The sequence below is a fragment of the Thermomyces lanuginosus genome (genome assembly GCF_041956635.1).
Source record: "Thermomyces lanuginosus strain ATCC 200065 unplaced genomic scaffold VTN49scaffold_34, whole genome shotgun sequence".
NCBI classification, from domain to species: Eukaryota; Fungi; Ascomycota; class Eurotiomycetes; order Eurotiales; family Trichocomaceae; genus Thermomyces; species Thermomyces lanuginosus.
The window spans coordinates 127,445-140,508 of NW_027192368.1; the positions used below are offsets into that span (position 1 = coordinate 127,445).

Sequence of the window (13,064 nt, forward strand, 5' to 3'; positions counted from 1 at the left end):
ATGACCTCCCAACCGTTGAATGGCTTCGATGAATCCCCTCCAAACTAATCCGCGGCGGCTACCAGCCACCACACCTCCGTTTTCATGGGCAAACCACAGGCCGAACAGCAGACAGCCACCAGCAGCACCTCGCTGATCATTCTTCGCTTCTCCTCCTGCTATTCCTACCAACGGGCATGAACCAGGCGATGTATTAGTAGTAGATGTTCCTTCTTATCCGTTACAAAGAGCCTAGGAAAGAGGCGTTGGAGTTTTGATGAGTCGAAGCGGCTCTCTTGACTTGTTGCTGATGATTAATGGATTGATTGATTGATGATCTTCCGGAATCAGTTTAGCAGCGAAAAAAAATAGAATAATAGGTTGAGTTGATCGATTTCTTTGGGAGATTAGTCAACCACTGTTAGATCAAGGACACCAAATGGTTGAGCTTGAGAATGATGGAATACAATACAATTTATCTTTGATTTCACCCGCGGAGCTCAAGACAATGCGGTAAATACTGTACATGGTATCATCAACAGAGTCATCAGTCATTGTCAACGTTATAACCCCCTCCACCCAGAGAATCCTCGTATAAACAACAAAAATCGCAGGACCTAATACGCCAGCCACGGCAACACAAAAACCGCCACCAAAACGCCAACAACAAAAGACAGCAACCCACTCCCTGACATTGCAGCACCACTGCCGTTCGAATTCAACACGACAAGATCATCCTCATGGTCCAGAAACCGTGTTTCTTCCTTCGCGATAATGGGTGCGTGCTCACGCAACCAGGTGCGGTAGGTATGGATCTGGCTGGTAGTAGCCTTGGGGAGGGATTGACGGACTTGGGCGTATTTGACGAGGACATCATCTATACCAATCATTATTAGCACCCCTAGTCCATTACAAAGAGAGGGAAAGGAAAGGGGGACGAACTATATTGTGCAACTTTGAACGCCAATCTCTCCATCAGGGCTGTCCGTCTTGCATGGACCTCCGAGAACGGCCCAAACTCGATATCGCTCCGGCGCGACGCCGCTGGGGGCGTTTTGTGCTTGTCGACCGCAGCGGAAACCCGCTGCTCTGTGTCCTGCCGGTCCAGCGTTTCGAGTTCCTCCTCCATCTGCGCGATCTCGTCCTGCAGATGGAGCAGTAAGCGATGGTTGATGGCCTCGAATCGCCGGTAGAGCGGCGGGAGGTGGCGCGACTGCGGTGCGGAGGAATCGAGTTTGTACGCGAGATGGGCGTATCCAGCAATTGGCGGCGGGGCAGGTCGTGCCGTTGACCGATATCTGGGTCGGGGCGGTGGCATTTCGTTCTCATCTTCCTCGTCGTCGTCCAGTGGCCGCCGCGGCGGGACTTGCGAGTGCGGTGGGGGGAAATAGAAGGATTCAGGGTAATGATGCCAGGATGGCAGAGATGATGTTTGACCCTTAGACTTGCCTGCGGTAAAAGAATGGCCGTCCAACGGAGATGGCTCCTCCGGGCTAGAGGAAGTAGACTCCCGCCGCGAGGCTTCGGAAAAGACATGCTCAGGGCTGCTGGCCCGTCCCGATGACTCGGAAGGGTACGATAGCTGCCGCTTTCTCGCGCTGATGTTCGCGGCCGTGGGTGGCGGCGGTGGCTGTTGCTGCTTCTTCTCTTCTGGCGAGCCTTCGTCGTGGCTGTTGTCATCGAGGAAGTCAAACACGTTTGGCTTCAGCGTAGATGATGACTCTGTGGCTGAATCCTTGGCCACCAGATCATCGGCGCGATTTCCAGCCTGCTCATTCCAGCTATTATCTTTAGAGGCCACGGACGCAGTGCGTTGCCGCCCAACTGTCTTTTTTGATGAAACCGCAGACGGCTTTCTTCGGCGACCTCCCAAGCCTGACGCCATGGTGTGTACAAGCAGTATTCAATTTAAGCTGTCAAATTGATTCTGATCATGGATTTCGTTGACTTTTGTTCTCAGTGCGAGATATTTGCAGCCGTATCCATGAACCGGAGAAATTACATGCGACCGCTGCTGTGGACTGCGACATGCGGACACATCCCAGCATTATCAGTCAGAGTCGTGGCTCTGCTGCGGTAATGTTATTCTCCCTGTCATACAAGTCAGTGAGGCCTCCGGAAAATGTTCATAAGCAATCATACCTCGATATCGGACCTTCACTTGCACAACAGAACTCAGGATATCGAGAGAAATCAAATCCCCGCAATGTTTATCCATTCACTGCATTCCAAAATGAGGCTCGGCAGATAAAGCGATGGATTGAAGTCAGCAGTCCGGAATCTGCATGGAAAGAAATATTTTTTTTGTCCGACTTGATCGGCATCGGAGGCTACGCTTTTTTATTTCGAACGCATCGGCGCTTATCGTTGCTAGAAGTTTACGTTCAACTTCTCCCTTGCATCGGTTGCACGACGATATGATAGCCCGCCTCCACGATTATATGATGGAGTCGACTGTCAGAGCATTGACCGGGGTCATGCGCCTGTCGTTTCACAGCTGTTACGGCCCAATTCTAAAGAGCTGATCGAAATCATGGCGAATCGGTTGGTTGACCGCTCGTCGGGATCGGCAGAGGATTCCTTTGCAAAAAACCTGCCAAGGAACGCTAGTCCATAAAAAATTAGATATGATGGATTTGTGGACTGTAATTGGTGAAAATTGGGAATTTTTGGAAATACACGATATTTCCAACCCCACTCTTACGCTACTCTCCCGCATTAGACCAGTTGACGTGGTCGCCCTGAAGTTCAGGCCGCATTCCACGGCAGCCGCTGTGGAATGCGACCTCTATCTCGGCCTCGCCTCTGTTGTATTGCCGATTCGACGATAAAGTTGTTGCCAATTACATGCAGAATTATCCATTCCTACCACATCCACTAGTACTGAACGATACCCCTAAAGTGGTCATTAGGTGGTTCGGATACCGTATTTCGTTCATCCGAATTGGATAGGTATTCTGAGTTGAGATTCGTTCGCGTAGACTCGAGATCCTTGTTGATGCTGTATTAATGAGATCCTCCTAGTTACTGCTTTGTTGACGTGTTCTACGCGTCCGGCAGCTTTTCGATGAGAGTTCGCTAAACTTGACCGCCTTCGCAGTTCGGTCCGCATTTCTCCGTCGCAAAAAAGGTGCACCAGGTCACGCACTGAAGTCCGGTGCCAAGTGCCAACGTCAGAATTTCAGATGCTCCGACTTGGATTCTCGCGTCAAGCACGACAAGCTCGCTCGCTCGGGTGTAGTATCGCAAGCTACACTCCGCCGAGCGAGCGCATCCGAACCTGGTTTCTGCACCACCGTCGCGCATTAGCCACCGCATCCACACCACTACAACAAGAACGCATCCCGCTCCGACAACAATTAAAGGCAGAGGCCAAACGCGAAAAAGCCCAGAAACGACAAAAGGGCAAAGCTGACGATGCGCCGAGCCATGATGGATGGGAATTGACGGTTGGATTGGAGATTCATGCGCAGTTAAATACTGCGGCGAAGCTTTTTTCAAGTGGGTGTTGACAGGGTGGATGAATTGGGTTGATCAATTGCTGATGGATTTATCAGGGGCACCGACATCGCTGAGCGAGACCCCCAATGTGAATGTCGCGTTGTTTGATTTGGCGTTTCCGGGCAGCCAGCCGGTAGGTTTTGAAGCACTGGATTCTAGGGCTTGGAGAGACCAACAAGGTGCAGGAATTTCAGGCGGCGACCCTCATCCCGGCCATTCGGGCCGCAATCGCGCTCAATTGCGAGATCCAGCCCGTGAGTCGGTTCGACAGGAAACACTACTTTTATCAAGATCAGCCTGCGGGGTACCAGATTACACAGTACTACGGTAGGCTATCCTGCTACTCCGGGAGTCCAACTGATTAACAAGAGTAGAGCCGTTTGCCCGCAATGGCTACATCGACCTCTTCCGCCACGACGGAATCGCCCCCGAGGACGGTGACCACATTCGCGTTGAGATCAAACAGATTCAGCTGGAGCAGGACACGGCCAAGTCGCAGGAGTATCCTCCATCGATGCAGCTGCTAGATTTCAACCGAGTGTCGCATCCGCTCATTGAGATCATTACGATGCCGCAGATCCATTCGCCGGCGACGGCCGCCGCGTGCGCACGGAAAATCCAGGCAATTCTACAAGCGACCAGCGCGGTGACGACGGGGATGGAGCTCGGCGGCTTGCGCGCCGACGTTAACATTTCCGTACGGAGAAAGGACAGCGATCCCGCACTCGGGCTCGGCCAGCGCACCGAAATCAAGAACCTGAGCAGCTTCAAGGCCGTCGAAGACGCGATTGTCGCCGAGCGGAACCGACAGATTGCGATCCTCGAGGCGGGCGGGATCATTGAGAGCGAGACGCGGGGATGGTCATTGGGCAGCACGGAAACGCGCAAGCTGCGTGGCAAAGAAGGGGCAGTGGACTATCGCTACATGCCGGATCCGGACCTGGGCCCCGTCATCATTGACCGCGAGCTGGTATCTCGGCTACGCGAGACACTGCCCGCGCTCGGCGATCAGCTGCTCGCCATGCTTATCGGGCCGGAGTACGGACTATCCGTGGAGGATGCGAAGCCTCTAATCGAGTTGGACGACGGTGCGCGGCTCGACTACTACCTGGACGTGGTGGACGAGCTGCGGGCCCTGCAGCAGGACCGTGGCAACGAGGCGAATAAGACCACGCTGGGCCGCACGGCCGGTAACTGGGTATTGCACGAGCTAGGCGCGCTGTTGACAAAGTCAGAGCTGCCGTGGCATGAGCATCGGGTGCAGGCAACGACACTAGCATCGCTCCTCGACGCGCTGCTACGTAAACGGATCACGACCGCGACGGCAAAGCAGGTGCTGGCGATGGTGTTTGACGGCGACGCGCGGCCGATCCCGCGGCTTCTAGAAGAGGAGAACCTGGTGCTGCGGCCGCTGTCGCGGGAGGAGTACATAGCTCTGGCGGAGGCAGCGCTGCAGCAGAACCCGAGCATGGTAGCGCAAATTCGAGACAAGGGGCAGATGGGCAAGCTGGGGTGGTTTGTCGGGCAGATGATGCGGCAAGGGGAGAAGGGCCGGGTGGAGGCGCAGCGGGCGCAGGAAATCCTTCGGGAACTGATCTTTGGGGAACGTAGCTCGTAAACTTTGTATGTAGTAGCCTAGACCATTCGAAACATGCGATCCCGAACGGTTTGACTCACTGTCGACGCGGGTACCGGTCCGGTCGAGAGAAGAATTTCTCCGACCGGATCGGACCGGGTATCCGCGGCCGATTACCCCAGTCGGACTATAAAACCAGTTGTCCCCTCCATTCCGAGTAATGTAACGGTGGGCAATCAAACTTTGTATCAGCACATACATCGACTCCAACTTGACCTTAGCGATTGATAGAACTCTCCACTCAGCATGACGGCACCTCCGACAATCCGCCAGCGTTTTCTCTCCAAGCCGAACCAGCTTGGTGTGGTTGCGGTGGGGTTTTCGCACGGGCAGGTAAATCCCTCATACTTTCAATCAACACCCGAAAAAAAACCCAGTCCTGACGGTGAAAACAGCCCAAACCTGGCGTCGAAGCTGCACCCTCCGCGCTGATTTCTGCCGGCCTTCTGGACCAACTCCGGGATGACCTCGGCTACGACGTTCACTATGACGGCAACGTGCATGACTATTCGGACATCATGCCCGCCGCGGACCCTGACTACCGGAACATGAAGAAGCCGCGCGCGGTCAGCGCCGTGACGGAGAAACTCAGCGAGCAGGTGTACGAGCACGCGCGGCAAGGGAAGCTCGTGCTGACGCTGGGCGGCGATCATTCGGTTGCCATCGGGACGATCTCGGGTACGGCGCGGGCAGTGCGTGAGCGGTTCAACGGTAAGCGGGAGATTGCGGTGATTTGGGTCGATGCGCATGCGGATATCAACTTGCCGGAGGAGAGCCCCAGCGGGAATATCCATGGGATGCCGTTGGCGTTCCTGACGGGGTTGGCGAAGGAGGAGGATAAGGATAAGCCGTTTGGGTGGCTGAAGGAGGAGCATATGCTTAGCGTCAGCAAGCTGGTGTATATCGGGCTGCGGGATGTGGATCGCGCGGAGAAGCGGACGCTGCGGGAGCACGGAATCAAGGCGTTTAGCATGCATGATATCGACCGGTACGTCTCCATTTTCATTCCGCTGGTTGACCCTCGGAGTTGACCGGGTAAAGGCATGGTATCGGCCGCGTCGTCGAAATGGCCCTCGCGCACATTGGCAACGACACACCGATCCATCTCTCGTTCGACGTCGACGCGCTGGATCCGCTGTGGGCGCCGAGCACCGGTACCCCGGTGCGAGGCGGTCTGACGCTGCGTGAGGGAGACTTCATTGCCGAGTGTGTGCACGAGACGGGCAATCTGATTGCCATGGATCTGGTCGAGGTGAATCCGAGACTCGAGACGAAGGGTGCGAGCGAGACGATTCGCACGGGATGCTCGTTGGTGCGAAGTGCACTGGGGGATACACTGCTGTAAACTCCTTTATGTACGAATATAGGTTAATTCGGTTTATGTATCTAGCGTTGCGGGTTGGTTATTAGGGCCTAAATATGCAGCTAGAAGCATTTTCAAGGCATCCAAGTGGAGAAGTATCTGATAAGAACTGATAAGATTGACTGACAGAATGATAATTTTCTGGGCTCTGATTGGCTGTACGGATCCCGTATCCACTGCCAGTGAACCGTGGTAACCGTACGGGACGGTACGATATTCGTTTCCCGGACTACAACGGAGTACAATAGTCAATAATCCTTCCTCTCAACGGCTCTTCTATTGTTGAAGAAATTCCGCTGCATGCAGAATCTCTTTTAGACCATCTACTAAAGAATACTAAATCAAGACTAGACCAAACCCCGCCATCCGCGTTCATCACATTGCCGTGATTGAAGCATCCGATTGATCGCTTCACTCACCGGACTGCGTGTCGGACTGCGATTCGAGAAACCCGGCCAACAAGCATACAAACACCAAGAATCGGGATTCGACAGAGCAGCGTTGGACACACTCATTGAGAATAAAAAGTGCTGCCCAAGGACAACATACATACCATCGACGATGTTTTCATCAAACATTTTTGTCCTTGAGTTGAATTGAACGCATGACATTCGCAACGACAACCACAACTGCATCGCCACGCCATACAATATCAACCCTCAAGCGACATCCGAGGAGAAAAGAGTGACAAAGATGGCTGCAAGACATCGCCACCACCTCCCCCGCCGCAAATACCACTGGCCAGACATCCAGCTGAACATCTGGCTGATCGTCGTCCTGGCGGGTTCGGGGGCCTGTCTGGGGATGTACGCGTGGTTGATGACCGTTCAAACACAGCTTGATCTGGGGACACCATGGTCAGTTTCTCTCCCCCCGTCCTCATTCTCTCTCCCCCCCACCCACTCGCAATAACTAAAACGGAAGATGTAGGCTGTTTCCGTTCATGGTAGCCACCTCCTCCCTCGGCGTCGCCTTCGTCGTGATCATCCTCATCCTCGCGGCCCGACACTTACTCCTCCCCGGAATCATCATGTTGGGCAGTTTCATCCTCTTCGTGCTCTGGCTAACCGGGTTGGTGGAGTCGGCGCTGCAGATGTTCGGCGGAAAGGCAGACGTCAATGCGGATTGTCAGAATTTCATCACGAATATGCCGTATCGAGGGAATACGGTGGAGGCGTTGGCGTGGTTGACGCAATATAATATCTGTACGTTTTTTTCTTCCTCAGAAAGGAGGGGAGAGCTTGGTGGATGCTAACTCATGCAGGTAATTGTTGGAAAGCTACGTTTGCATTCGAGGTTGTCAATACGGCATTCTATCTCTGGATGATGGTCATGTCGTGGCAGGTGCACCGCGATGCGTTATGAGCGTTATGATTTACGAGCGATGATGATGATGATGATGATTGATGTAGATAAAAATGTCATGTCATTCAGTCAATGGATCCAACGAGCCAACCAACCACCAGCGCCTCGCATGCAACTTGTACAGAAAAAAACAATCCAAACTCCAAATATTAAATCAAGAAAGTAAAATGAAAATTATTCACCCATTACCCATTCTCCGCAGCTATCTCATCCTCCGCCGTCCGGTCATAATCCCCATCCTCAAACGCCGCAAGCATCTCCCGTTCCAATGCGTCGTCATCATCGTCCGGGTCCTCCGGGTATCCGTCGCCGCCGGCCGCGTCTGGATTTTGTTGGTCATCCTGTGCCAGGGCTTCTTTAAGGTTCGGCCCGGCGCCTTCACGGCTGACTCGGACGCGCTGCGTCGGCCGGCTGTCCGGCCCTTCTTCTTGCCCTTCCTGCGTGGTACCCGGTCCTGTTTCTTCGGTCTCCTCGGGCTCCCGTTTGCGTTTCTTGCTGCTTTCGGGCTCGGCTTCTGCTTCCGCGTTTAGCCCGAGCTCGCTGTCGCTGGAGCTCTCGTCTTCGCTGCCGAGGAATTCTTTCAATTCGTTGTGTACTTCCTCCGCTTGCTCGGCGTCGTAGCCGATTGGGCCGAAGGAATCGATCCCCGAGGGTCGCAGAAGCTCTTCGTCCATATCTACTTGCATTAGCTTGTCGTCATGGGACATGAAGTAAAGGAACAACCTTACCCTCCTCAGATAATGATACCCCCGTGTCCTCATCCGTTCCCGACAACCAGTCATCGTCTAGATCTTCCTTTGACGGCGAGCTCTCCGCGACGACATCCCCTCGGTCCTCTGGGTGCACGGGCACCAGATACGGCGTTTCGTCTAGCCGTCGCCACGCCGTCAAGCTGTCCAACAGCCATTGTGTCGTGACGATCTTAATCTTGGGATACCGCGTGGCCTCCCGAACCTTGGCCGTTCGGTTCCGCCCAGCCACCAGGTGCGTCACGCGCGGCCCTATTCGGGTCGAGATGACCGCACCAAAACTCTTCGCCCACAGCGAGATGTCCGCGTTCTGCACGTCCGTACCCAGAGGTAGAACCCCGGAAAATACAAGCACCAACCCGTCCAGCACTGGCCGCTTGATCTGCGGAATCAGCGTCTTCACATCCGGAACAACCTCCAGGTCCACGTCCTCCTCATCGTCACCGTTCCGGCTCTTGGCCGGACGCTGCGATCGTCGCCGGTCATACTCCTCAAAGAACATCCGGTGCACCTTTTCCAGACGCTCCTCCAGCTGATAGAGCTCCGTGTCGTGATCCTCCAGCAGGTGATGCCGATGCCTTGATTCATCTACGCTCGAAGTTTCGCTGGCTTGTGACTCTGCCGCCTCCTCCTCGGCATCCAGCTCCTTTTGCTTCTGCAGCAGCGGCCGATCTTCCATCTGATGGATGATCGTCTCTTCCTGCTGCGTCGCTTGCAGCTGCAGCAGGCTAGGGTCGTCGCCGCCGCCCATCGACACTAGTTGCTCCACGGTCGACAGGTCGGTCTCCCCATTGTGTGCTGCCACAGTTGTGCCATTCACGTCCGGCATTGTCTCGCCCGGCTTGCCTCGCTTAGCCTTCGCCGCACCAGGCGGTGGCGTCAGTTCCGGCTTTTTTGGAAGAAAACTCGAGTTGATATCCCCAATGCCCACGAAAAAGTCGTACGGCGAGACCTTGATCAAGTTGTGGTTCCACCGCCACACGTCCCCGCGGTCGTCGATAATGACAACCATCTTAGTGTCGACGGGGAATAGCCGCTGCAGGTTCTTCGCCGTCAGGCTGCCGCTCTCGTCGCGACTGAGGATCCGGTCGCCAAACAACTTCCCGTCGGGGTCGATAATTTTGGCGATGTTCTGCGCATACGCCCGCGTCCCCATCGTGTAGATGTGCAGCTCGTACAGCTTAGAGATGTTCTGCAGAAACTGCTCCAGCCCCGGCCGCAGTTTGATGTAGTACCAGCATCCTCGCATGCCTGGCGCGTCGTCCGTCAGCTGGAACGCACGCACGTCCTTGACGGCGTCGTAGTTGGGGTTGCTCTCATCCTGCTTCCACTCGCCGACGGTCGGGTCCACAGTAGCGTGGATGATCGTCTGGTCGAGGTCGACAACGAGCGACAGCCGCCGTGTAGACAGCAGCCGTCGCTTTGCGTCCTCCTCCACGCGCGTGGCCTCCCTCTCGCTAACGGTTAGCGCGGTGTTGTCGTGAACCATTTGGATCGGCGCACGCATCGAGTCCATCACGTCGGTATTATACGTTGCGCTTATCGACGTCAGCAAATCACCCTCTCTTTGTCTGGCGAGACAACCTACGCAGTCATGTCCTTGCCGCACTCGGCACACATGCCTCCGAACTGAATCTCGTGCGAACATGGCTCGTCAATCTCGACAACGTCAATCCTAATCTCTTTGTCAGTCCCACCAACAACCGTAGACAACAAACGAGTAAAGTCCGTACTCACGGTCCATGAATAACATCCCCCTTTCGAATCTTCCACTCCACCACCGTCCCATCTACCGTAGATTCGAACCGCGTGGGATAATCCCGCACGACGTCGATCTTGTTGCCGAGCCCATCGCCCTCGGTCACCGTCGTCTGGTAGACGTACCAGAAGATGGCCTCATCGCGGTCGACTGTGTCGCCGGGCTTTTTGAGCAGCGACGTTACCGTGATTGGGTAATGCAGGCCCGGAGGTAATCGCAACAGCATGCCCAATCGGTCCCTTGGCTATATTTCTTTGATCGATAAAGCCTTTCCGGTCGGTCGCGTCGTCACGCGCAAGCAAATCAATGAACGTAGATCGTTATCGTACGACCGTCGCGGTCAACCGGCCATGACCTGATCGATCGGCGCGCCTCACGATCAATCGACACTTGTCCAACGTCCGACCCAAGCTATGCGAGATGAAAGCCGAGCGGAGTAACAAGCGACAGCGCCGCGTCTAAGTAGCCTGACAAACAGAACAACAAGACGCCCGAAGCGCGAAAACAAAGACTCAATAGAAATACTCTGCCGATCGCGCAATAAGCAATAACCCAAGAGCTGCCCAATCTTGCGCTTAATCAAGCAGGCTAGCTCTCCGAATTCAAAATCAAAGCAGCGCGCATGCACGCTTTGAGTCGTTTCCACGGCAGCGGATGATCGAGGGTTGTTGGGTCCGCTCGATGGGTGATGTTCGCTGCGTGCAGGCGCAACGAGTTCCAATGGTTTTCTCGAATTAACGGAACCTCGGGGAAAATCACGAGTCGCCGTTCTGGTGAAATAAATGACGTGGTGAAAGAGGAGACTCCCGGCCTTGGTTGGAGGAAGCGTTGCGTAAAGGCGCACGAGGCGATCCAACGGCGCGCTTACTGCCGAATATAGTTAGGCGTACGGTAACAAATACCGATACAGAACGGTAATAAGTTACGTGCCTCCCGCATTGATGTCATCCCAGCTATCAGCAGGTTTATCATTGCCTCTGTATCCCCGATTCTTAATGCCTATATCCATGATATTCCATGCCTAACTACACTACATATCCAAACAGAATCAATGAAGCATAATCATCCAGCAACCAGGCTGGTGCCCGGTCCCAGTCATGACCTGCATCTCGTCCAAATACTCAGTTCCTAAAGCACTCGAGAAAACGCAACATAGGGAATTAAGCACAAGCTATGAATGAAACAGATCGTAAGGATGCCTCGTCTATTTGGCCTGGCCAAGCTTGACAACATTGTTGCCCAAGTCGTAAACACTGTACCACTTGCGCAGGAAGGCGTCGCCCAGGATGGCCAGCGGGCCTGCCGGAGCCGGGAAGTCCATGCCCATGAAGGCGCTGATGCAGGAGCCCTGCACCTCCAGGATGTAATCGTAGGAGGTGATGCTGAAGTTGTGACCTCCCAGGTTGAAGGTGAGGTCCGGCAGACCGTCCCGCTTCGAGCAGTCAACCGTGTACTGCCCGGTCCAGCTCTTCTTAGCACCAATTTCACGGTTCCTATTGGCAAGTCAGTGTCTGGAACTAAACTAGACGGAGAGTTCACTCACAAGAGCTCGGCAAGGTCAGAAGGCAGAGCAATCAGGGACGTGCCTGTGTCGAGCGCCGCCCCCGTGTTCTCCAGCTCGGCAACGTCATCGCCAAAGGCAATGGAATTGAGCTGAACCTCCCAGTAGGCCTTGCGACGAACTGGGATGGTTGTGAGCTCGCCCTTGTAGTGGTCCTTGTCAATACCACCAAACACCACCTCGGAGTCATCTCCGTCCTTGTTGGTATCACCCAGGTAGAAGGCGAACACGGGCTCGTCGATCAGCTTCTGGTTCACGAGCTCATAGAACGGAGGAGTGATGTGGTTCACCGAGATGGTGTCATAGGCAAGACCCAAGATACCGTCAAATCGGCCAAAGGCAAAGGTCAGACCAGGCTCCTTGGTGACTTCGGCGAAGACCTGGTCCTCGATCACCAAGTCACCAAGCGCCACATTATCCTGAGACACGAAGCCCTCGACGGCACCGGAGCCGTACCTGATAGCAAACTCCGAGCCGTTGCGTGTGTATGTGGACGAAGCGGACGAGTCGTACTTGTTGTGGAGATAGCATGCAATCGAGCCGCATTCGGACGACGGAACCCACAGGTTGGAGCTGCCCGTATCCAGAACGACCTTGAAGGTTTGTGGAGGAGTGCCGATGGCAATCTCAGAATAGTCTTAACTCAGTTAGCAACGGACTCAAGGTGGACACGAAAAGATCACCTACACTGAGCGTTCAAAAAGTTGTCAATCGGAAGACTGTGTCCGCCATCCGGCTTGATGGAGGTATCCTGGAGCACGTCTTCCGGCTTGGGCTCGAAGCCCATGTACTTCTGGCCAAGCCACCGCAGATGATCATCGATACTGCGCTTCGCCTGCCCAGAACATCAGAATTGTTTCCAAATCCACGCTAGATCAAACAGCACATACAAATCGCTCCGAGTTGGGGACCTTCTCCAGCTTGAGCTTGTGCACCTTGGCGCTGGCCGAGCCAAGGAGCACCGTGGCGGTGAGCAACGCGGTTGTCTTCATGGTGGCCAACAGAGGGTACCACCCGGAAATCAGACTACTAGGGAGAGACAGAAACAACAATCGATGAAATCGGTTGAGGATAGAGTGATTGAAGGTGATGAGAGGGAGTGACGATGAGGAGTGATGTTGCTATCGGCTGCCTGGATTGCCCGTTTTGGG

General features: G+C 54.5%; 6 protein-coding genes across 6 annotated transcripts; 3 read left to right on the forward strand and 3 right to left on the reverse strand.

The window, feature by feature from the left end:
• Positions 1-596: 596 nt before the first annotated feature.
• VTN49DRAFT_5337 (uncharacterized protein) lies at positions 597-1,864 on the reverse strand (the record flags this gene model as incomplete). The annotated part of the gene is made up of 2 exons (XM_069413383.1): positions 597-856; positions 922-1,864. The coding sequence occupies 2 exons, from the start codon at positions 1,862-1,864 to the stop codon at positions 597-599; spliced, it is 1,203 nt and encodes a 400-aa protein (XP_069266572.1).
• Positions 1,865-3,164: 1,300 nt separating this feature from the next.
• VTN49DRAFT_5338 (uncharacterized protein) lies at positions 3,165-5,098 on the forward strand (the record flags this gene model as incomplete). Its single annotated transcript, XM_069413384.1, has 4 exons — positions 3,165-3,480; positions 3,537-3,613; positions 3,666-3,807; positions 3,855-5,098. 4 exons carry the CDS (start codon positions 3,165-3,167, stop codon positions 5,096-5,098), a joined length of 1,779 nt encoding a protein of 592 aa, XP_069266573.1.
• A 264-nt stretch (positions 5,099-5,362) lies between these two features.
• On the forward strand, positions 5,363-6,461 carry VTN49DRAFT_5339 (uncharacterized protein; the record flags this gene model as incomplete). Its single annotated transcript, XM_069413385.1, has 3 exons — positions 5,363-5,449; positions 5,512-6,104; positions 6,158-6,461. 3 exons carry the CDS (start codon positions 5,363-5,365, stop codon positions 6,459-6,461), a joined length of 984 nt encoding a protein of 327 aa, XP_069266574.1.
• Positions 6,462-7,172: 711 nt separating this feature from the next.
• Positions 7,173-7,844, forward strand: VTN49DRAFT_5340 (uncharacterized protein; the record flags this gene model as incomplete). Its single annotated transcript, XM_069413387.1, has 3 exons — positions 7,173-7,336; positions 7,410-7,684; positions 7,744-7,844. The coding sequence occupies 3 exons, from the start codon at positions 7,173-7,175 to the stop codon at positions 7,842-7,844; spliced, it is 540 nt and encodes a 179-aa protein (XP_069266575.1).
• Positions 7,845-8,029: 185 nt separating this feature from the next.
• Positions 8,030-10,578, reverse strand: VTN49DRAFT_5341 (uncharacterized protein; the record flags this gene model as incomplete). The annotated part of the gene is made up of 4 exons (XM_069413388.1): positions 8,030-8,520; positions 8,573-10,131; positions 10,182-10,268; positions 10,331-10,578. 4 exons carry the CDS (start codon positions 10,576-10,578, stop codon positions 8,030-8,032), a joined length of 2,385 nt encoding a protein of 794 aa, XP_069266576.1.
• A 978-nt stretch (positions 10,579-11,556) lies between these two features.
• Positions 11,557-12,905, reverse strand: VTN49DRAFT_5342 (uncharacterized protein; the record flags this gene model as incomplete). Its single annotated transcript, XM_069413389.1, has 4 exons — positions 11,557-11,845; positions 11,896-12,550; positions 12,601-12,748; positions 12,804-12,905. 4 exons carry the CDS (start codon positions 12,903-12,905, stop codon positions 11,557-11,559), a joined length of 1,194 nt encoding a protein of 397 aa, XP_069266577.1.
• Between the last annotated feature and the right edge of the window lie 159 nt (positions 12,906-13,064).